This window comes from Leucoraja erinacea, chromosome 4 (genome assembly GCF_028641065.1).
Source record: "Leucoraja erinacea ecotype New England chromosome 4, Leri_hhj_1, whole genome shotgun sequence".
NCBI lineage: Eukaryota > Metazoa > Chordata > Chondrichthyes > Rajiformes > Rajidae > Leucoraja > Leucoraja erinaceus.
Genome location: NC_073380.1, coordinates 3,781,501 through 3,805,377, shown reverse-complemented (window position 1 = coordinate 3,805,377; position 23,877 = coordinate 3,781,501). Strand labels below are relative to the sequence as shown.

The window sequence follows — 23,877 nt, the reverse complement described above, 5'->3', positions numbered from 1 at the left end:
CCGACTATGGGTGCTGTCTGTATGGCGTTTGTACGTTTTCCCCGTGACCTGCGTGGGTTTTCTCCTAGATCTTCGGTTTCCTCCACACTCCAAAGACATAGAAACATAGAAATATAGAAAATAGGTGCAGGAGTAGGCCATTCAGCCCTTCGAGCCTGCACCGCCATTCAATATGATCACGGCTGACCATCCAACTCGGTATCCTGTACCTGCCTTCTCTTCATACCCCCTGATTCCTTTAGCCACAAGGGCCACATCTAACTCCCTCTTAAATATAGCCAATGAACTGGCCTCAACTACCTTCTGTGGCAGAGAATTCCAGAGATTCACCACTTTCTGTGTGAAAAATGTTTTCCTCATCTCGGTCCTAAAAGATTTCCCCCTTATCCTTTGTGACCCCTTGTTCTGGATGAAAGACAAACAGGTTTGTAGGTTAATTGGCTTGGTAAATGTAAAAATTGTCCCCAGTGTGCGTAGGATAGTGTTAGTGTGCGGGGATTGCTTGTCGGCGCAGACTCGGTGGGCCGAAAGGCCTGTTTCCGCACTGTATATCTAAAACTAAAACAGTTCCTTGGCGTTGGACTGAAATGTCAGCTTAGATATTTGGACTGATATCTCCAGAATGGTTGTTTAGGAAGGATGCATTTTGGTTGATTGAAAGATGCAGCATGGAAACAGGCCCTTGGGGCCACCGAGTCCATGCCGACCATCCATCACCTGTTCACACTACTTTCACACTACTAATCAAGAACCTATCAGTCTTCACTTTAAAAATACCTAATGACTTGAGCTCCACAGCCGGCTGTGGCAATGAATTTCATAGATTCACCAACCTTTGGCTAACAAAATTCCTCTTCATCTAATGATTTGGATCCTTTCTGTTTTGGATTTTACTTCTCCTGTCGCATTTATTACTCCTGCTATAAATATAACCAGGTTTTTCTTTTCTTTCCATATACTCCATATTCTTTTTCTTTTATTGTCTCCATTATGCCCACATCTTGCTCCCTCCTGATCCTTCTTTCATTCATCTGTTTTGTAGGGTCAGCCCTCTTTGCTGCCTCTGCATAGGAGACCTTTTCCTTCACTCTTATGTTTTGTACTTCAGCTTCGCGTTTCATCACCTCACAGCCCCAGTAAGCCACACTATGCTCTCCTCCACAATTACAGCACTTTGGTCTGACCCCCCCTCCACACTGACCATATTCATGGTCCCCACTACACCTTGCGCATTTCCTCGCTCCCTTGCACATTTTAGCTATATGTCCAAATTTCTGACATTTGAAGCACCTCATTGGTTTGGGCACGTACTCTCTTACGCTATATCGCATGAATCCAAAATAGACCACTTTTGGAAGGGATTCTGTCTTGAATTCGACCAGGACTGACTCTTTCTTCTTTCTTTGCTCCTTTGGTCATTCTTTTGGCACTCATAATTAATTCACATCTCTTCCTGAGTTCCTGAACCAGTTCACTCATATTGACTTTGAGAGGGATTCCATAGATAACCCCTTTGCACCCTGCCGTCCTCCCACTCTCACTACTTTGATTATTTTGGTTTTGTTAAACTTGTTCATTTTCATTGCCTTTTCAACTTGAGCCTCACTGTTGCACCCTATTAGCATGTTTCCATCCTCCAGCACTCTTGCATACTTTACTTCCCCAACCTGGGCCCTGATTATTTTTGTCAGCTTCATTGGCTCTATCTTCTTTACTCCTCCTTCTCCTTCAAACCTCACCACTACATTTAACGAAATATCCTTTTCTGGTTCCTTGTCTTCACTCTCCGATCCACCAATATTGCTTTTCCTTCTTTTACGGCTGCTCTTCCTGGGACTACCCCGTGCTCCCACGGTTTCCCACTCCTTCTCAACATTTCCTTCATTATCCTCTCCTCCACTGGCCTCCATACCACTAGACCCACTCTCGCCTGTCATTTTGTAACAGCAGGGAATAGTGCCAGAGCACCGTTTACCGGACCTATACAGGCCGTCGGCGTGCTCCAACTCTGGACACTGAAGACGAAGTAAAGGAAAACTTCTACACCCAACTTGACCATGTCCTTCAAGTTAGGGAGCGGCAGGAGGGAGTTCGGTGATTGGCTGAAAGGTAAGCTCATGGGAGGTGACTGAAGAATTCAATTTGCAAATTGATTAATTGGTTAAGTGGCAATATTGGGCAATTTATCAGCCAATATAAGCAAGGTTTGCTGTCGGGGAGCGCCTTGTCGAGGAAAGTGCCTTGTGAGAAGAGTGCAAGTCTTTGGCTCGAGAGTCTTGTGAGAAACGTGCAAGTCTTTGGCTTAAGAGTCTTCGGCGAGGAGGCTGAGGAGAGGAGACTATACAAAAAGCTGGAGAGGACGGGACGCGGTGAACACATGACGGGTAAGATGAGTCAAAGTGATGCTTGCAGGATGTGGGAGGCCAGGGACACTGATGGAGTCTGGATGCTATAACTGTGGTCAGTGTGTCCAGGTTCAACTCCTGAAGGACAGTGTTGGTGCACTGGTGAAGCAGCTTGATGACCTCCGGGCCATCTGGGATAATGATAGTTTCCTGGACAGGACCTACAGTGAGGTTGTCACGACAAGGATACAGGAAGAACGTAGGAGTGTGACTGAGAGAAAGGGTGGTAACTGTGGGGTGCGGGAGACCCAGGCGGCTGTGCCTAATGAAAACAAGTACTTGGGAGCTGTCGGGGCAGATGACGCTTTCAGTCCGAGCGGCGGACACGTCGGTGGCTCCAAATCTAGAGATGAGACTCGACAAGCGAGACCGACGTCGGGCAGAGCCCTAGTGGTGGGTGACTCCATTGTCCGAGGTACGGACTGGAGATTCTGTTGCTGCAGGCGAGACTTGAGGATGGTCTGTTGCCTCCCTGGTGCCAGGGTTCAGGATGTCACGAGCCAAATTCCGAATGTCCTCGAGAGGGAAGCCGAACAGCTGGCAGTAGTTGTGCACGTAGGCACTAACGACATCGGAAGAGGAAGGAGGTTCTGCAACGCGAGTTTAGAGAGTTAGGAAGAAGAATTAAAAGCAGGACTTCTAGGCTAGTTATCACTGGATTGCTTCCAGTACTTCGTGCTAGTGAGGACAGTAACAGGGAGATAGGGGATCTGAATGTGTGGCTGAATGGCTGGCGCAGGGAGCAAGGATTTAGATTTATAGACCACTGGGATCTCTTCTGGGGTAGGGGTGACCTGTGAAAAAGGGACGGGTTACACCTGAACTGGAGGGGGACTGACATTCTGGCAGGCAGGTTTGCTAGAGCTACATGTGTGGGTTTAAACTAAATAGTGGGTAAGAGGGATTGACAAATTGGGAGTATAAAGATGGAGTTGAAGGGGAAGTGGCTACAGGGAAAGTTACAAAAGATTCTCTAATTAATGGGAAGGAAAGTTTGAGAAGGGATAAGAGAGTAAGGTCAGGGGCAATTGTGAGCAGTGTGAGAGGGGAGGTGAATACCGGTCAAAGTGTTTTATATGAATGCGTGAAGTATAATAAATAATGTGGACGAGCTTGAGGCTCAGTTAGAAATTGGCAAGTATGATGTTGTGGGAATTACAGAGACATGGCTGCAAGAGGGTCAGGGCTGGGAACTGAATATTCAAGGCTAGACGTCCTATCGAAATGACAGACAAGTGGGCAGAGGGAGTGGGGTAGCTCTGTTGGTGGAGGAATTAAATTCAGTCCCTTGAAAGGGGGTGACATTGAAACAGGAGATGTGGAGTCAGCATGGATAGAACTAAGGAATTGTAAGTGTAAAAAGAGAAGAAAATGGAATGAGAGGTAGCAACAACCAAAGCACGATCGGCCATCTGGAATTACCTGTCCTGAATGCCGAAGAACTTGCAAAGCAAGGGTTCGACTCATAAGCCACCTGAGAGTCCATAAAAACAACAGAACGTAGACCATCATCCTCGACCTCAAGGGACAGCCACGACACAACTGTTGCCATGCAACACCTTCTGGAGGACCAGCGGTGTACTGGAGGCAAGCACGAGTGTGTTGAGCGGAACCGTCTTCGGTCCCAGCAGCCGTTGAATTGTCGCCGGAGCATGTTGGTAAGCATTTTACCAGTCTTCCCAAAACGGTGTCAGAGTACGTCATGGAGACCGATGACCAGGATGAACAAAAATGGTGTTACTGTCAGGAGGTGGACAGCTGGAAAATGATCATGTGTGACAACACAAAATGGCCTATTGTGGTTTCATTTTGAATGCCTGAAATGGCCAGAAAATAATGAGATACCAAAAACTTGGTTTTGCCCAGAATGTAGGCCAAAATCACAAAGAAAAGTCCCCAAAAAGAAATGAACTGCTAGTGTTGTGCTGACCAGGTTTCTCATCTATATTACTAAATCTCTCATCTTGATCGCTGTTGGCCTACTGTGCTGCGATTTCCGACAGAACGCCGCCACCTACGGCCGTCATTTTTGGCCACCTCGCCCAGAGCCCCCGTCCGCCATATGGGTGCGGAGGATTTTTCCCATCGATGACAAATCAGATATTAATGTTTAAATAAAATTCACCATTCTCTCTGCTGCCCCTGCTGGAGGGTGGGGGAGGGACTATAAAACCAGGAAGTGGTGTGCCTCACTCACTCTCTGCAAGATGGATGAAGCCAAGGGTCACGTCTCTCTGAGCTCTGAATGACACAGAACAAATGTCTACACAACTGTGAGTACCCTTAATGTGGTTTGAAAATGAAAATATGTTTTTTTTTAAGTAAAAAGGCACTGCCTGCAAATGGTGGCTTGGGTGCTTTGGCTTGAGGTTGAAAGGCACTACTTACTGCAAATGGCGGCTTGGGTGCTTTGGCGAAGTTAAAAGGCACTACTGCAAATGCACTTCCTGTTTGCACTGTATATTGATTTTAGATAAAACGCTATACTTACGACTGTGATTTTTGGCCATCTTACTCCGTCCCCCCTCTGCTGAGTAGGTGCAGAGAATTCTTCCCATCAATGAAAAATAAAAGCGTTATTAATGTTTAAAAAATGTTGAGACTCTCTCTCCTGTCAATCACGCCCTGAAAGCCACACCTTTTCTTTTCCGGTGGGTGGGGGAGGGGTTATAAAATCCGGAAGTGTGGGTGTGGCTCAGTCGCTGCATGATGGGGGAGGGAGAGGTCATGACTCTGTCTGAGCTGTGAATCAACTGAACACACTGAATGTCTACTGAACTGTGAGTTTGGTGGTGTTTTGTGTGGTTTTATGGTGGTTTCACCCTGCATGAAGGTATGAAACTGCACTTGAATTCGGTGGCCTTGCACCCTGCTTGAAGTGTTTGGAAACTGCACTTGAATTCGGTGGCCTTGCACCCTTCCCATAGTGGTAAGAAACTGCACTTGAATTTGGTGGCCTTGAACCCTGCTTGAAATGGTAGGCACATGGATTTGAATTTGATGGACTTGCATCCTGCTTGAAATGGAATTTCAAGGAATAGTCATGAGTCAACTGCCAGCCCACCAGCCGTGAGTGAGTTGCCAGCAGATCAGGCTTGAGGGACTGAGCTGCCACCCCAAGAACCCATTCCAGCACTCCAGAAAGCCCCCCCCCCCCCCACTGGCCACCAATATTGGAATTGGTGGAGAGGTGGAATATTGAGTCGGGGGACCAGCCCTCCCGTGTGAACATGGGACCCAACGGGTCCCAATTAGTCTAGTAAATACTAAATCTAGCATTTGAATACCAAGTAGGCCATGCACTGTATAAAACTCTCTCCCCACTCTCCCTCTCTCCCTCATCTCTCTTCCCCCTTTCCCTCCTCTCTCCCCCTACTCTCTTCTCCCCCTACTCTCTCTCTCCCCTACTCTCTCTCTCCCCCTACTCTCTCTCTCCCCCCTCCACTCTCTATCCCCCCTCTCCACTCTCTCCCCACCTCCCCCCCCTCTCCCTACCTCCCCCCCTCCCCCCTCCCCTCTCCACTACCCCCCCCCCTCTCCCCCTTCCCCCCTCCCCCTCTCTCTCTCTCCCCCCTCCCCCCTCCCCCCCCCCGGAACGGGTCCCCCTTGGTCAGCTGCTGATGTCACAATGTCTTTGATCGTGGCCTCCCCCTCTCCTCTTTCCCCTTCCTCCCCCTCTGTCCTCCTCCCAGCCCCCCCCCCCCCTTCTCTCCCCGCTCCTCTCTCCCCCCCCTCTGCCCTCCCTCCAGCACCCTCCCCCTCCCAACTCCCTCCCCCTCCTTTTCCCCCTCTCCCCCCCTCCCCTCCCCGCCACCCCCCCCCCCCCCTTTGCCCCCCGCCCCTCTCTCCACCCTCCTCTCTCTACCCCCCACCCCACTGCCCTACCTCCACCTTTCCCCTCCCCCCTCCACCTCTTCCCCTACTCCCCCACTGTCCCCCCCCCTCTCTCTCCCCCTCCTCCCCTCTCCATCTGAAAAGGTTACCCCTCAGGTTCATATTATATCTTTCCCCTCTCACCTTAAACCTACTCCCTTGACAAATTGATATGCATTCACCCTATCGATTCCCCTGATGATTTTATACATGAAGCTTATATTTTACCACTTCCTACTTTTCTGAGTTAACTTCCTTCAGCCATTCCTTTACCCATTTTCCAAGTCAATATAGAACCATAGAAACATAGAAACATAGAAATTAGGTGCAGGAGTAGGCCATTCGGCCCTTCGAGCCTGCACCGCCATTTAATATGATCATGGCTGATCATCCAACTCAGTATCCCGTACCTGCCTTCTCTCCATACCCTCTGATCCCCTTGGCCACAAGGGCCACATCTAACTCCCTCTTAAATATAGCCAATGAACTGGCCTCAACTACCCTCTGTGGCAGAGAGTTCCAGAGATTCACCACTCTCTGTGTGAAAAAAGTTCTCCTCATCTCGGTTTTAAAGGATTTCCCCCTTATCCTTAAGCTGTGACCCCTTGTCCTGGACTTCCCCAACATCGGAAACAATCTTCCTGCATCTAGCCTGTCCAACCCCTTAAGAATTTTGTAAGTTTCTATAAGATCCCCTCTCAATCTCCTAAACTCTAGAGAGTATAAACCAAGTCTATCCAGTCTTTCTTCATAAGACAGTCCTGACATCCCAGGAATCAGTCTAGTGAACCTTCTCTGCACTCCCTCTATGGCAATAATGTCCTTCCTCAGATTTGGAGACCAAAACTGCACGCAATACTCCAGGTGTGGTCTCACCAAGACCCTATACAACTGCAGTAGAACCTCCCTGCTCCTATACTCAAATCCTCTTGCTATGAAGGCCAACATGCCATTCGCCAACCTGTTCTATCCTTCGACAACATTCGTCACCATCCACCATATCGCCAACTCTGGTGTCATTTACAAACTTCATGCCACCTATCATCTCATCTGGCTTGTTCACTGTTTCCTTCCTTGGATATGTGGAACGACCAGCGAACTGACATTCCTCTCCTCGCCCGTCCACTTTTGTGCCCTGAGGGCGCCTTCTGTAAGCCAGACCCCGGTGCCCTCTCCCTTCCTACTCCCTCTCCCTTCGCTCCTTGCCCTGCACGTACATCATGGTTGCCGGCTCCATCCTCCCGATCTCGGGGGAGGAGCTTGAACTGGCTCGGCGGCTCCCCCTCTAGGCTGCAGTATCACTTTTATGGAGGGTTTTATTACACTAATGGCCCTGTCTCATGGTGTGAGTCCACCCACGAGTGATCCGAGTTTATAACAAATCAAACTTGTGGTAATCACGTAGAATTAACGTAGCGGGAACGTCAGAACTCGTAATGCTAACGGCAGGTACTCGGGGAAACTTGTTAACTCGTGAAAATCTTTCAACATGATGAAAGATTTCCACGAGTCAGATTTAAGGGGTCGGGACGGGACTGGACTGGAGGGAAAGGTGGGGGGGGGGGGGGGGGGTGGGTTGGGGTTGGGGTGACAGTACGGGAGAAAGTGTAGGAGAGGTGTACTGACTGTGTGGGCAGACACTTTGGTAGTGATTGCCCATGGGGTTCACTGTCGAGGACTTCATAATGCAGAGTTTGGACAGGTACATGGATGGGAATTATTTAGAGGGATATGCGCAAAGTTCTGACAAATGGAATTAGCTTAGATGGGGCATCGGGAAGAAGGTATAGGAGACTGAAAATTGTAACGTCCAAGTTCAGGGGTACCTTATTCCCAACGACTACTAGACCATTGAATACTATGAACTACAAGCTGCCTTGATTGCAGGAGGCATTTGGCAGGCATTGTTTTTGTCTTTGCACTATGTTGCTTATATATATTAAACTTCTTTTTGTTGTTTATTATGGTGTCTGCTGAGTACTGTGTTGTGCTGTTGCAAATAAGAATTTCATTGTTCCATTTCGGAACATATGATGCTAAAACACTCATGACACTTGATCAGCATGGGCAAGTTGGGCCGAAGGGCCCGTTTCCCTGCTGTATGACTATGACCGAGTTGTCTGCCAGTACAAATGAGGTGAGTGGCCGAGTATGGAGTGCATCTATTTTAATTGCACTCTCGTGCAGGCAGGGTAATGCAATCAGAGCTCACTTGATGTAAGTTCAATTTATGAAGAAAGTTAAACATAAAACAGGCCATATAAATCTACAACTCATCCATGAAAAATAATATTAACAGCTTCAGGGGGCTATCACCCCCCCCCCCCCCCCCCCCCCCCCGAACCCTCCTGTACCAATTGTCTATGTTTCTATGTCTGTCTGTACAAATGAGGTGCAGTGGCTGCATCTATTTTAATTGCACTCTCGTGCAGGCAGGGTAATGCAATCAGAGCTCACTTGATGTAAGTTCAATTTATGAAGAAAGTTAAACATAAAACAGGCCATATAAATCTACAACTCATCCATGAAAAATAATATTAACAGCTTCAGGGAGCTATCACCCCCCCCCCCGCTACTGTATCCAAGTGTTATACACTGGCAGACCTGCACTTATCTGTGCTTATACAGTGACACACTCTACCCAGTAGTTCCACAGCTCACCAGGTGCTGAGCAGGCAAAGGCCGGGCTTGAGAGCCATGGAACTTAGTGTGCAGAGTTTCCATGTCAATGGTTGACAGTGTGAGGGAACCCTGCACATCCGACACACCCTGCTGGAAACTGTGTGGATATTGTGTTGTCAGACCGACCAGTGGGGGAGGGCGTGTCATTGCAGCATAGCTTCCTTACATCTCATCTCTGAATGAATCGTCCAGTGGGAATAAATGCCTGGAGTCCATAGTCCTTGGTCTGCCTGCCTCTCCCTCAGGCACCGGTTTCTTCACAGGTCTGTCTCCGGACCAGTTCTTTATAGAGCCCTCCTTTCTGCAACAGCTCGGCATGTGTCCCCACCTGTGGCAACAAGACACAACCAAGTAAAGTCCACGCATGCACTCCCATTCCATATTGCTGCAAGGCCTGGTGCAGTGGTGCAGCTGCTCGAGCTGCTACCTCACAGCGCCAGAGACCCGGGTTCGATCCTGACCTCATGTGCTGTCTGTGTGGAGTTTGCATGTTTTCTCTGTGACTGTGAGAGTTTCCTCCGGGTGCTCCATTTCCTCCCATGTTCAAAGATGGGTGGGTTTGTAGGTTAATTGGTTTCCGTAAATTGCCCCTAGCGTGTAGGTGGTGGACAAGAAAGTGTGACAACATAGAACTAGTGTGAACGGGTGATCACTGTTCGGCTTGGACTCAGTTGGCGAACGACCTGTTTCCATGCAGTACCTTTCAATTATCAAATCTGCTGATTGCCAGCAGTCTCGAGCAACTCAACGAAATAGAAATAAAGTGCTGGAGTACCCTATGTAGGAAGGAACTGTAGATACTGGTTTGAACCGAAGATAGACACAAAAATCTGAAGTATCTCAGCGGGTCAGACGGCATCTCTGGAGAAAAGGACTAGGTGACGTTTCGGGTCGAGACCTTTCTTCAGATTGAGAGTCATGGGAAAGGGAAACAAGAGAGAGATGTAGAACAAATGAATGAAAGATATGCACAAAACTAACAATGATAAAGGAAACAGGCTACTGTAGACTGTGGGTTAGGTGAAAATTAGTTACAGGCAAGGAAACACGAGGACAACATGGACTATGGTGGGGGTAAGACGGAGAGAAAGAGGGGATGCAGGAATTAATTGAAGTTACAAATCCTCCAATTTGTGTTTTGGCCTCATTCTGATAACAGAGGAGGCCCAGGACAGAAGGTCACTGTGGCAATAGGAAGGGGAATTAAAGTGTTTGGCAACTGGGAGATCAGTTAGGCCCAGGCGGAGTGAGCTAAGGTGTTCAGCGAAATGATCGCCCAGTCTACGTTTGGTATCTCCGACATATAAGAGTCCACATCTTGAACAACGGACAAAGTAGATGAGGTTGAAGGTGAAAGTGAATCTCAGCCCAACCTGAAATGGCTGTTGGGGTCCCTGGACAGAGTTGAGGGAGGAGGATTAGGGTAACATGGAGTAGCCCAGCAGGTTGGCTGGTATCTCTGGAGAACAGGGATTGGGGACGCTTCGGGTTGGGATGCTTCTGAAGAAACATTGTCTCCCCGTGTTCTCCAGCGATGCCATTTGACCACTGAGTTACTCCGGTTCTTTGTGTCTATTTGTGTATTAACCAGCATCTGTAGTTCCTTGTTTTTACACTATGTAAGGCAGGCAAAACAACGTTTTAATCAGCATGTTGAGCACATGAAGTGGAGGCACACCTTTTACAATGGATGATTCATTTTGTTTGGGTACATGGAACCGACCCTTCAACCCAGTGCCTGTGCTAATCATGGTGTGAATCTAAACTAATTCTAGCTGCCTGCACAGAGTTCATTTCTCATCATTCCCTTCATGATTGTGTGGCTAAATCTAAATGACTCTTAAATATTACCATCATATCTTCTTTTTCCACTTCCCCTGGAGTGCATTGCATACAGCCATCACTGTGTTTCTTTTTTTGTAAACCAGTTTCCGTAGTTCCTTGTTTCTGCAACTCACAGAATTAACTGGGGTTGCGTTTTGGGAAGTCAGATCAGGGCAGGCGTTCACAGTGAATGGCAGGGCACTGGGGGAATGTTGTAGAGCAGAGGGATCTAGGAGTGCAGGTACATAGTTCCCAGAGAGTGGCATTGCAGACAGATAGGGTGATCAAGAAGGCTTTTGGTACATTAACCTTCATCAGTCAGAGTATTGTGTATAAAAGTTGGAATGTTATGGTATAACTAGTTGCACATGATGTTAGTGAGGCCACATTCGGAGCAATGTATTCAGTTTTAGTTACTGCAATGGGAAAAATGCCATTAAGCTGGAAAGAGCGCAGAGAAGATTTACGCGGATGTTGCCAGGATGAGGGTCTGATCTACAGAGAGAGGTTGGACAAGTAAGGACTTTATTCCTTAGAGTGCAGCAGGACGAGATGTGATAAGATCATGAAGGGAATAGATAGAGTAAATGCATGGTGTCTTTTACTCAGGATAGGGTAATTAAGAGCTAGAGGACATAGGTTTAAGGTGAGAGGGTAAAGATTTAATAGGAACCCAACAGGTATTTTTTTCACACAAAGGGTTATGGATCGAGCTGCTGGAGGAGATAGTTGAGGCAGGAACAATAACAACATGTAAACCACATTTGGGCAAGAAGATGATTAAGGGATATGGGTCAAATACGGGGAGGTAGGATTAGTCTGGATGGGGCATCTTGGTCAACATGGGCATGTTGGGCTGAAGAGCCTGTTTCCGTGCTGTACTATTCTATTACATTATAACTCAGGTTAGGCACGTCTGGATGACATGGATAAGTGACGGTTCAGGTCGAGACCCTTCTTCAAGCTGTCCACAGCTGTGTCTATAATACTCCAAGTGCTGCCACACCAACGTCTTGTACAACTGTATCATAATGTCCTAACTTCTATAGACAGGTGAATGCCAATGGGTCAAAGGCCTACTTCTTCACCATATCTGCCTGTGATACCACTTTCAGGGGACTAGCGGACTTGATCCTGGTGAGTTCCCCTGGTGATGTGTTCACCTTTAATGGTGCCCCAAGGTAACAGCAGGGTGTGAAATTGCCTTTGCTGTGCTAGTCAGTAGCTTGGGGTGGGGAGGAACTGACCTCCTTGATGTGGCCATTGGCCAGGACATAGATGATATCAGCCCCTTTGATGGTGCTCAGCCTGTGGGCAATGACCAGCACCGTGCGACCCTTCTGTATGTTGTCCAGTGCCTCCTGTACCACTCGCTCCGACTCTGCATCCAGCGCGCTCGTGGCTTCGTCCAGGACCAGGATGGTGGGGTTTTTAATCAGGGCTCGGGCAATGGCGATCCTTTGCTTCTGGCCCCCGGAGAGAGTCACTCCCCGCTCCCCTAACAGTAAACACAGGCTGTTAACGACACAGTAACCAACCTGGCAGTACATGAAGATTCTGTCCCTCAAAGATGCTCCTTCTTTCCCATTACCCATGCTGTATTCCCATGTTTAAATCCCTTTGATGTGTTCCCGTGTCTGTCTGATTATCTGTGGTGTGGTCCCGTGTCTGATTGCCCATCCATGCTCTATTCCATTGTCTGATTACCCATGCTTTATTTCCTTTGATGTGTTCTCGTGTGTACCTGATTATCTGTGCTGTGTTCCCACGTCTGAATATTTGTGGTGTGTTCCCGTGTGTGACTTTCCGATCAGTGTTTATGTGTCTGATTATCCGTGCTGCATTCCAGTGTTTGATTTCCTTTGATGTGTTCTCATGTGGGCCGGATTATTTGTGGTGTCATCGAGTGTCTGGTTATCCATGCTATGTTCCCATGTGTGTGTGTGTGTGTGTGTGTTCCACATGTAATCTGCATGTACGTCTCCTGCATGCGGTGTAAATGTGCGGTCACACATACCCACAAGGGTCATGTATCCGTCAGGGAAGCTGCGGATGAAGCTGTCTGCATTTGCCTGATGAGCTGCAGTGTACACTTCCTCATCAGAGGCATCAAGCTTTGCCAATCGAATGTTTTCCTTGATGGTGCCACTGAAGAGCACTGGCTCCTGCAATTCATACAAGTGGCTGTTATAGTACTTGCCTCAACCACTCAGTCAGGACTCCGGCAATTCATACAGGTGGCAGGTAGAACATTAGCCCAAGGGAAAACCAGACAAATGCGAAATGATGCTTTGCTGAAGATCCAGCAAGGGTTGGATATATACAGAAAATGGCAGTACCCGGACATTGGGTATGAAGGGATGTGATGTTAATTCCTGAAGCGGCAGCAGATAACATTAAGGATAATCCCAAGAGATTTTATAAATACATAAAGAGGAAAAGGGTAACTAGGGAGTGGGACCCCCCAGGAAGCAAAGTGATCAACTCTGTGTGGAGCCACATTAGATGGACAAGGTCCTCAATTAGTATTTCTTCTCTGTTTTTACCATGGATTGAGGAACTTGGGGCAGTCAATGGAAGTGTTTGAGAGCAGTCAGTATTACAGTCGAAGAAGTGCTGAAGGTCCGGTGCATCTGAAGGTAGATACATCTCCAGATCATGATCTGATATGTCCAAGGTACGCTAGAGGCAATTGCAGAAACACTGGCTGAAATTTATGTCATCAATAAATTCAGGTATGCCGGGAGACTGGCCGGTGACAAATTGTGCGCCTCTTTTAAGAAGGGTTGCGGGAAAAAGGCCAGTGAGCTTAACATCTGTAGTTGGAATGTTATTAGAGTATTCCGAGGGATGGGATATTCGTGCATTTAGATAGACGAGGGCTGATTAGGTAGAGTCATCATGGCTTTGTACGTGTGAGGTCTTGTCTCACGAATTTGATTGAGTTTTTTGAAGATGTGACCAAAAAGGTTGTTGAAGGCAGAGCTGTAAATGTTGTATATATGGACTTCGGCAAAGTATTTGACAAGGTTCCACATGGTAGGCTGCTCTGGAAGGTTAGATCACATGGGATCCAAGGAGGAGATAGCTGAATGGATGGAACATTGGCTTCATGGATGGAAGCAGAGGGTGTTGGAATGTTGCTTCTCGGACTGGAGGCCTGTGACTAGAGGTGTGCCTCAGGGTTCGGTGTTGGGCCCATTGCTGTTTGTCATCTATATCAATGATTTGGATGAGAATGTACTTTGCAAGATTTGCAAGATTGCAGAAACAAAAGTGGGTGGTTTTACAGATAGTAAAGATGGATGTCATAAATTGCAGCAGTATCTTGATCAGTTGGGCAGGTTAGCTGAGGAATGATTGGTGGAATTTAATACAGAGAAACGTGAGGTTTTCATTTTGGAAAGTCTAACATGGACAGGACCTATATAGTAAATGGTTCGTTTTTATCATTTAAAAATAAATTGGATAGTTATATGGACGGGAAAAGAATGGAGGGTTATGGTGTGAGCACAGGTGTATAGGACTAGGGGAGAATACGTGTTCGGCACGGACTAGAAGGGTCGAGATGGCCTGTTTCCGTGCTGTAATTGTTATATGGTTATATGGTTATATGGCTTGGAGGTTTAGAGGCCAACATTTTCCAATAGTGTTTGTAATCTGGTGTGTGCTACCTGGTTAGGTGGTGGAGGCAAAAACTATCACAACATTTAATTAGTATCTGGATAGTATTGAATCGCCAAGGCATAGAAGATTGTGCAGCATTAAGACGTGCAAGTACACTAGTCATCATGGACATGGTGGGCTAAAGGACTTGCATCGCAGGTAGACACAAAATGCTGGAGTAACTCAGAGGGACAGGCAGCATCTCTGGAGAGAAGGAATGGGCGATGTTTCGGGTCGAGACCCTGCTTTCATCAGTTCTGATAGACTCTAGGAGAACTCGAGCAATAGGCCTTCCCTGGACAGGGAAGGTTAGACAAGAGGGGATGTCAGACAAGAGGGCAAGGAGACTGGAGAAGGAAGAACAGGACGAGGAAAGAAAAAGAGAATAGGGAAGGGACTAGGGAGAAGAAGGAAGGGAAGGGAAGGGGAGGGGGAAAATAGTGGGGAGGAGAAAGAGTACTGACCTGGCTAATGTATCCAATGACTTGACTGCGCAGCCAATGTGGATCCAGGCTCCTGAGATCATGGCCATCCAAGGTGATAATGCCACTGGACGGCTCGTAGAATCTCTCCAGCAGAGATGTGACTGTTGACTTCCCTTCAAATCATTTCAACCATACATTAAAAATCAATTCAGCAGCAGATCTCATAACTTTTTCCAAAAAAAAAACATTGTATTAACAGTCCAAAGACAGCTGCAATTGTTTCTAACTCCAGCAGAGATCAGCAAAGGATATCTGCTGGGTAAACAGTAATACAGGGTCACAACAACAACAGCCTGCTAGCAATACGTGCTTTACCATGTTTGCCATTGAGTGGTGAACATTGCCTGGTTCATCACGGGTACTGCTCTCCCCTCCATCAAAGGAATCTATGAGTCGCTGCCTTAAAAAGGCAGCCAGCATCATCAGAGACCTCCACCACTCTGGCCACACTCTCATTTCACTCCTGCATCGGAAGGAAGGTGTAGGTGCCTGAAAACTGTAACGTCCAGGTTCAGGAGCTGCTTCTTCCCTACAACAATCAGGTCATTAAACACTACAACCTCTAAATAAGCTCTGAACTAGATAGACTTGGGGGGCATTATATTAATCTTTGCACTATTTGATAATTTATTTGTTATATATAATATATTATATAAATATATTATATAAACTATTTTCTAAATGGGGAGAGAATTCAGAAATCGGAGGTGGGAGTGCTGGTACAGGATTCCCAAAAAGTTAATCTGCAAGTCGAACATGTACAAGACACTACTGAAAAGATTGGATGGGGGGGGGAGGGGGGGAGGGGTAGATGTTTACAGTTCTGTCTTTCTTCTTACCCGTTGCAATCTGAGACTACAGCTGCTCTTTGTCAGCTTTTTAAATAAACTGACCCCATCAATCCTCCATACAGGGATACTGACATTTATAGTACAAATGGGGAGAGTAGGCCACTTTTCAACATAATTGTATAAGGGGTAAGAGTGTTCTAAAAACATGCCTAAAGGCTTTGTGTCTCAATGCAAGGAGCATTCGTAATAAGGTGGATGAGTTGAATGTGCAGATAGTTATTAATGAATATGATATAGTTGGGATCACGGAGACATGGCTCCAGGGTGACCAAGGCTGGGAGCTGAACATCCAGGGATATTCAATATTCAGGAGGGATAGAAAGAAAGGAAAAGGAGGTGGGGTAGCGTTGCTGGTTAGAGAGGAGATTAACGCAATAGAAAGGAAGGACATTAGCTTGGAGGATGTGGAATCGATATGGGTAGAGCTGCAAAACACTAAGGGGCAGAAAACGCTAGTGGGAGTTGTGTACAGGCCACCTAACAGTAGTAGTGGAGTTGGGGATGGCATCAAACAGGAAATTAGAAATGCGTGCAACAAAGGCAAAACAGTTATAATGGGTGACTTCAATCTACATATAGATTGGGTGAATCAAATTGGCAAGAGTGCTGAGGAAGAAGATTTCTTGGAATGTATGCGGGATAGTTTTCTAAACCAACATGTAGAGGAACCAACGAGAGAGCAGGCTATTCTAGACTGGGTATTGAGTAATGAGGAAGGGTTAGTTAGCAGTCTTGTTGTGCGTGGCCCCTTGGGCAAAAGTGACCATAATATGGTTGAGTTCTTCATTAGGATGGAGAGTGACATTGTTAATTCAGAAACAAGGGTCCTGAACTTAAAGAAAGGTAACTTTGAGGGTATGAGACGTGAATTGGCCAAGATAGACTGGCAATTGATTCTTAAAGGGTTGACGGTGGATATGCAATGGAAGGCATTTGAAGACTGCATGGATGAACTACAACAATTGTTCATCACAGTTTGGCAAAATAATAAATCAGGGAAGGTAGTGCATCTGTGGATAACAAGGGAAATGATAGTATCAAAACAAAAGACGAAGCACACAAATTAGCCAGAAAAAGCAGCCTACCAGAGAACTGGGAGAAATTCAGAGTCCAGCAGAGGAGGACAAAGGGCTTAATTAGGAAAGGGAAAATAAATTATGAAAGAAAACTGGCAGGGAACATAAAAACTGACTGCAAAGATTTTTATAGATATGTGAAGAGAAAAAGATTAGTTAAAACAAACGGCCAGATAGGCTGCATCCCAGAGTACTTAAGGAAGTAGTTCCAGAAATAGTGGATGCATTAGTGATAATTTTTCAAAACTCTTTAGATTCTGGAGTAGTTCCTGAGGATTGGAGGGTAGCTAATGTAACCTCATTTTTTAAAAAGGGAGGGAGAGAGAAAATGGGGAATTACAGACCAGTTAGTCTAACATCGGCAGTGGGGAAACTGCGAGAGTCAGTTATTAAAGATGGGATAGCAACACATTTGGAAAGTGGCAAAATCATTGGACAGTCAGCATGGATTTATGAAAAGTAAATCATGTCTGACGAATCTTATAGAATTATTTGAGGATGTAACTAGTAGAGTGGATAAGGGAGAACCAGTGGATGTGTTATATCTGGACTTTCAGAAGGCTTTCGACATGGTCCCACATAAGAGATTAGTATACAAACTTAAAGCACACGGTATTGTGGGTTCAGTATTGATGTGTATAGAGAACTGGCTGGCAGACAGGAAGCAAAGAGTAGGAGTAAACGGGTTCTTTTCACAATGGCAGGCAGTGACTAGTGGGGTACCGCAAGGCTCAATGCTGGGACCCCAGCTACTTACAATATATATTAATGATTTGGACAAGGGAATTGAATGCAACATCTCCAAGTTTGCGGATGACACGAAACTGGGGGGCAGTGTTAGCTGTGAGGAGGATGCTAGGAGGTTGCAAGGTGACTTGGATAGGCTGGGTGAGTGGGCAAATGCATGGCAGATGCAGTATAATGTGGATAAATGTGAGGTTATCCACTTTGGTGGCAAAAACAGGAAAGTAGACTATTATCTGAATGGTGGCCGATTAGGAAAGGGGGAGATGCAACGAGACCTGGGTGTCATGGTACACCAGTCATTGAAAGTAGGCATGCAGGTGCAGCAGGCAGTGAAGAAAGCGAATGGTATGTTAGCATTCATAGCAAAAGGATTTGAGTATAGGAGCAGGGAGGTTCTACTGCAGTTGTACAGGGTCTAAGATGGTGAGATCACACCTGGAGTATTGCATACAGGTTTGGTCTCCTAATCTGAGGAAAGACATTCTTGCCATAGAGGGAGTACAGAGAAGGTTCACCAGACTGATTCCTGGGATATCAGGACTTTCATATGAAGAAAGACTGGATAGACTCGGCTTGTACTCGCTAGAATTTAGAATATTGAGGGGGAATCTTATAGAAACTTACAAAATTCTTAAGGGGTTGGACAGGCTAGATGCAGGAAGATTGTTCCCGATGTTGGGGAAGTCTAGAACAAGGGGTCACAGTTTAAGGATAAGGGGGAAATCTTTTAGGACCGAGATGGGGATAACATTTTTCACACAGAGAGTGGTGAATCTGTGGAATTCTCTGGCACAGAAGGTAGTTGAGGCCAGTTCATTGGCTATATTTAAGAGGGAATTAGATGTGGCCCTTGTGGCTAAAGGGATCAGGGGGTATGGAGAGAAGGCAGGTACAGGATACCGAGTTGGATGATCAGCCATGATCATATTGAATGGCGGTGCAGGCTCGAAGGGCCGAATGGCCTACTCCTGCACCTATTTTCTATGTTTCTATGTTTCTATACTAAATAACAGGAAACATAAGGTTGAAGATGAAAGGTTACAGAGACATTGATCAACGATGACTTATTTCAAATCCACAAGTTACCATTGTGTCATGAGAATAAAAAATGCTCTAGGTACTGTGAACTTTTGAAAAACTTTGGGGTTTTTCAAAGTGTTTCTCAATGCGCACTGTTAAGGCCTCAATAAACCGACCTGTTCGAATGACACATCACTGATCTACGAGCTGTTTTATTTTGGGTCTGTGCCTATTTGAGAGAAGCCAGATACAGGGTACAGGTGTAGTACAAAATTCCCTCCTACAAAATATATAAACTGAACTTTTTTTGTTGTTGTATATTACGGGTTTTACATAATACTATTTTTACATATCTGTTGTGCTGCTGCAAGTAAGAATTTCATTGTTCTTTTTCAGGACATATGACAATTAAACATTCTTAACTTTAGATATTTTTACATGATTCTTCACCTTTCCTGATCTGCCCACATGGTAGGGGATGTCACACGACCAGACACGCAAACTGAAGCCGTTGTCTAACATTCTCAGATTATCCCACATGGAACCACCCTGCACTGGCCTCAACATCATCTCGGGGTCATAAACTAGCCTGCACTGTCCCGCATTATCAGTGTCAATTAACAGCTCCAGAAGTGTCAGTCTGATGAAGGGACCCGACTCAAAGCATCATCCATCCATTTCCTTCCACAGATGCTGCCTGACCCGAGTTCTGCCAGCACCTGGAGTCCATTGTATCTCCACAGATGTCATGGTTGAGGCATTTGCAAGAATTCTTTGTGGATGAAACAGTGATAAAAGAAGGGAGAAGAGACAAAGCTTGAAAGCATGTACCACTGGATTCAGGAACAGCTTCTTCCCCACTGTTTTCAGACTATTGAGCGGCCTCCCATAAGTTAGGGTGTAGTTCCGATCTTCTAACCTTGCGGATCTTGCATTATTTTTATTAACTGTACTTTCTCTGTAACTCTAACACCATAACGCTGTAACACCATATCCTGCGCTGTGATATTTTTCTCTGTGCACTACCCGATGTACTTCTGCATGGCTTGATTGTGCTCTAGTATGGTATGATGTGACTGGATAGCATACAGCTTCTCAATGCATCTCAGCACATATGTCTACAATAAACCAATACTATAAGGTTGACAAAAATGCTGGAGAAATTCAGCGGGCGAGGCAGCATCTATGGAGCGAAGGAAATAGGCAACGTTTCGGGTCGAAACCCTTCTTCAGACAATAAGGTTCACTGGGTTAAAACCTGGCATGAAGGGGTTGATGAATTTAAAAAGTTGCATCGGCTGGCCAATATTGGCTGGAGTTTAGAAGAGTGCAGAGTGATCTCAGTGAAACACAAGACATCTAACAGGATATAGAACAGTACAGCACAGGAACAGGCCCAATGTTTGTGCTGAATATACTGTCAAGATCAATTCTTTAAGCCAGCGCAAAATCCATATACCCGATACCCTACATATCCATGTGCCTTTCCAAAAGTCTCATTACGGCTACTATTGTATCTACCTCCACCACCATCCTACCCTACTGCCAGGCATCCACCACCCTCTGTGTAAAAAAACTTGTTCCACACATCTCCTTTAAACGTTATCCCTCTCACCTTAAACCTATGCCCACTCGTATGTGATGTTTCCATCCTTGGAAAACAATTCTGACTGTCTACCCTATCTATACCTCTCATAATTGTATATGCTCAATCTCTGGAGTTCCAGAGAAAACAACCGGTCCCTGTAGATAATACCCCCTAATCCAGGCATCATTTGTGATAAACCTCCTCTGCACCCTTATTTAAGTGACCAGAACTGCATGCAATGCTTCACATTTAGACAGGTACATGGATAGGAACGCTTTTGGAGAATATGGGTCAAATGCAGGCAAATGAGATGTTGAGATGGGGCATGGACGGGTTGGGCTGAAGGGCTTGTTTCCGCTGTAGGACTCACCTGTCCCCGATTGTCCAACGATGGCAACCACCTTGGAAGCCGGCAGGGTGAGATTGAGTGAGCGCAGAACCATGTGGCCGGATCTGGTGGGATAGCTGAGGGGAGAAAGATTAACTTTTATTTGATTTACAATAGAGTCTCATCAATGTTATTTACGGCTCAGGGGTGCTGCTGGCAAGCTTTGCAGCAGAACTGCAGAGACAATGGTTTGAGTGCCCGCCATTTCTGGAATCTGAATCTCATGAAGCTACACTGAAGTCTTATCCATCTTCACAGGGCAACAGGGACTGTTGCCACAACAGCACAGTATTCTCACTGGTGAATTATCCAAAGTTTATCTGATCATCCCACTCTGCATCAGTGAGATTAAGCATAGACTATGGGACCACTTCCCTGAATTATATTTATGTGAATGTGCAATGCATAATTAGTAAGTTGGCAGATAACACCAAGTTAGTTAGTATTACAGACAGTGAAGATCGGTATCAAAAATTACAGCAGGATCTTGATCGGTGGGCCAAGTGGGCTGAGGAAAGACAAATGAAGTTTAATGTAGATAAGTAGAAGGTGTTGCATTTATTGAAGTCTAATGATGGTAGGGCATTCACAGTGAATGGAGTCTTGTAGAACAGAGGGACCTCAGAGTACTGAAGGTACTGAGTATAAAAGTTGATACATTATGTTACAGTCGACAAGATGTTGGTGAGGCCGCATTTGGACTTTTGTGTTCAGCCTTCGTCACCCTGCTGCAGTTGCCATTAAGCTGGAAAGCGTACAGAGAAGATTTGATTTTTTTCATCGGGATTCAGGGCTATAAGGAAAGGTTGGGCAGGCTGGGATTTTATTCGTTATAGTGGAGGAGGCTGAGGGGTGATCTTATGGAGTATAAAATTATGATGGGGATAGTGACAAGGGGCTGCAGCACCTGTTTCTGTGCTGTATGACCATATGACACTGTGCAGTTCTTAACTTTGAATATTCCCCTGTTGAGTAAAATTCCTCTGCATCAAGATGTGTTGTACATAGATTAACAATATATGAAGGCACCGTGTGAACGTTTAAACCTAACCTTTACATGGTCAAGGACAATCAACAGGTGATAATCACTGCCACTGAAGTCCAATGTCCAAACATATCATGAGATGACAGATTTGACTGATGAACCCCTTCAGCTCTTACGGACCTGAATGTAACATCGTGGAACTGCACATGTCCGACCAGGGCATCCAATGGGATCTGATGCCCGCCTTTTATTGGGATTGTCGGCTCCAACATCATGAACTCGAACACTCGGCTTCCAGAGCTCATTCCACGGACCATCTGCACATACAAGAAGTGGGATCACTGTTGGATATTAATAGTTGCAAAAAGGCGGGGGTGGGGGGGGGGGGGGGGGGGGGGGGGGGGGGGGGGGGGTTGAAACGGCAGGTGCGATGTGGAGAGGGGGGGGGGGGGGGGGTTTGTGGGGAAGAGGGGGTGTTAGTGATGGAAATGGCAGTGCAGTTTGGAGAGAGTTGGGGACTTGGGAGGTGGTGATTGGGCATGGGTGTGGTATTAGGGTTGTAGTGTTGAGGCAATGTGTTTGGTATGAAGTATAAGTGATGTCGGACATAGATGGGGGATGAGAAGAAGCCTTTAGGCACACGGCCTTCATCGGTCAGGGCATTGAGTATAGAAGTTGGGACATACGTTACAATTGTATAAGACTCCACTTGGAGTATTGTGTTCAGTTTTGGTCATCCTGCTGCAGAAAATATATCATTACACTGGAAAGAGTGCAGAGAAGATTTACAAGGATGCTGCCAGGACTCGAGGGCCTGAGCTATAGGGAAGGGTTGAGCAGACTAGGACTTTATTCCTTGGAGTGCAGAAGGGTGTGGGGTGATTTTGTAGAGGTGTATAGATTTTGTAGAGGTGTATAAAATCATGAGGGAAAGGCGTGGGGTGAATGCAGAGACTGAAGAACTAGAAGGAATAGGTTTAAGATGAGGTGGAAGGATTTATGGGAACTTGAGGCACAATCTTTTGACACAGATGGCAGTGGGTATGTGGAACGAGCAGCAGAGGAGGTAGTTGAGGCAGGTACTATACTGTAACAACATTTAAAATATATTTGTACAGGATTGGAAAGGTCCAGGGTGATTTGAGCCAAATTTGGCAAGTTGGCGTCGTGTAGATGGGGCACATTGGTGGGCACGTTCAAGTTGGGCTGAAGGGCCTGTTTCCACGCTGTATATCTGAAACTAAATATGGGTAAGTAGGATTCCTGTAGATGGGGCATCATGGTGAGCATGGGCAAGTTGGGCCAAAGGATCTGTGTCCACGCTGTATCTCTAACACTAAATCTGGGCAAGTAGGGCGCGTGTAGATGGAGCATCGTGGTGGGCATGGACAAGTTGGGCCGAAGGGCCTGTTTCCATACACTTTATGTAGGAGAGGCCACTGTCATTTAGTTGTGCTTTAATAGTATGGAGTTGAGGTCACAGATGGAGGCACTCACCTGTCCAAAGGCGATAGATATTTGTGACAAAGACCTGCACCAACAGAGAAAGGAATGGTTAACTAAGAATGAGTGATATTTTTTTTATGTCGACTGCACCAACATGTATCTCCTATCCTTCACAGCCCCTAAACTCAATCTATTGGCTTCTGGAAAATGTTACAGCTCATAAGGAAATGTCACCAGCACTGCAACAGGGTGAGGGATAGCATTGGCTAGTGTAATCTCCTTTTACTGTCCAGTCACACACTCCCAGGGCAGGGACAGCATGGATTCGATACAGGCTGAAGCTCCCTCTACACTGTCCGGTCCCACACTCCCAGGGAAGAAACAGCACGAGTTAGGGGACTGTCCCACCTCGGCGATTTTTCAGCGGACTGCCGGCAGTCGCCTGAAAAACCAGTAACTGGAACAGCGACTGTCAGAGTGGAACACACGCACGCACGCTACGCGCGCGCACACACACACACACCGCAAAGCCAGGGGCCTGGGGAAGCGGGGGAGCGCTTTCTGAAATTCACACGGTACAAAGCCAAGGTGATACAGACACACACCGCGATGAACAGGAAGGATGGCGCTGTAATTACAATACAATACAATACAATACAATTTATTTGTCACTTGAACCTCATAGAGGCTCAAATGAAATGTTGTTTCTGCAGTCATACATACAAGAAAAAAAAGACCCAAGACACAACACAATTTACACAGACATCCATCACAGCGCATCTCCACCTCGCTGTGATGGAAGGCAGAATTAAGACAGCTAAGCACAGTGTACGGTAAGTCC

General features: G+C 46.3%; 2 protein-coding genes across 2 annotated transcripts in view; one reads left to right on the top strand and one right to left on the bottom strand.

Moving 5' to 3' along the window:
- Positions 1–4,218, top strand: part of LOC129696000 (forkhead box protein unc-130-like) — a 41,650-nt gene extending 37,432 nt beyond the window's left edge. Inside the window, exons 3-4 of the mRNA XM_055633420.1 lie at positions 2,466–2,571; positions 4,034–4,218. Coding sequence (XP_055489395.1) covers positions 2,466–2,571; positions 4,034–4,218 — 291 coding nt within the window. The remainder of the gene's footprint in view (positions 1–2,465; positions 2,572–4,033) is intronic.
- Positions 4,219–8,680: 4,462 nt separating this feature from the next.
- The window catches only part of abcb8 (ATP-binding cassette, sub-family B (MDR/TAP), member 8), a gene marked incomplete at its 5' end in the record, with an annotated part of 61,874 nt that continues 46,677 nt past the window's right edge, over positions 8,681–23,877 (bottom strand). The window contains 7 exons of the mRNA XM_055633419.1: positions 8,681–9,288; positions 12,032–12,282; positions 12,802–12,949; positions 14,915–15,048; positions 20,588–20,682; positions 21,771–21,907; positions 23,088–23,121. Coding sequence (XP_055489394.1) covers positions 9,202–9,288; positions 12,032–12,282; positions 12,802–12,949; positions 14,915–15,048; positions 20,588–20,682; positions 21,771–21,907; positions 23,088–23,121 — 886 coding nt within the window. The remainder of the gene's footprint in view (positions 9,289–12,031; positions 12,283–12,801; positions 12,950–14,914; positions 15,049–20,587; positions 20,683–21,770; positions 21,908–23,087; positions 23,122–23,877) is intronic.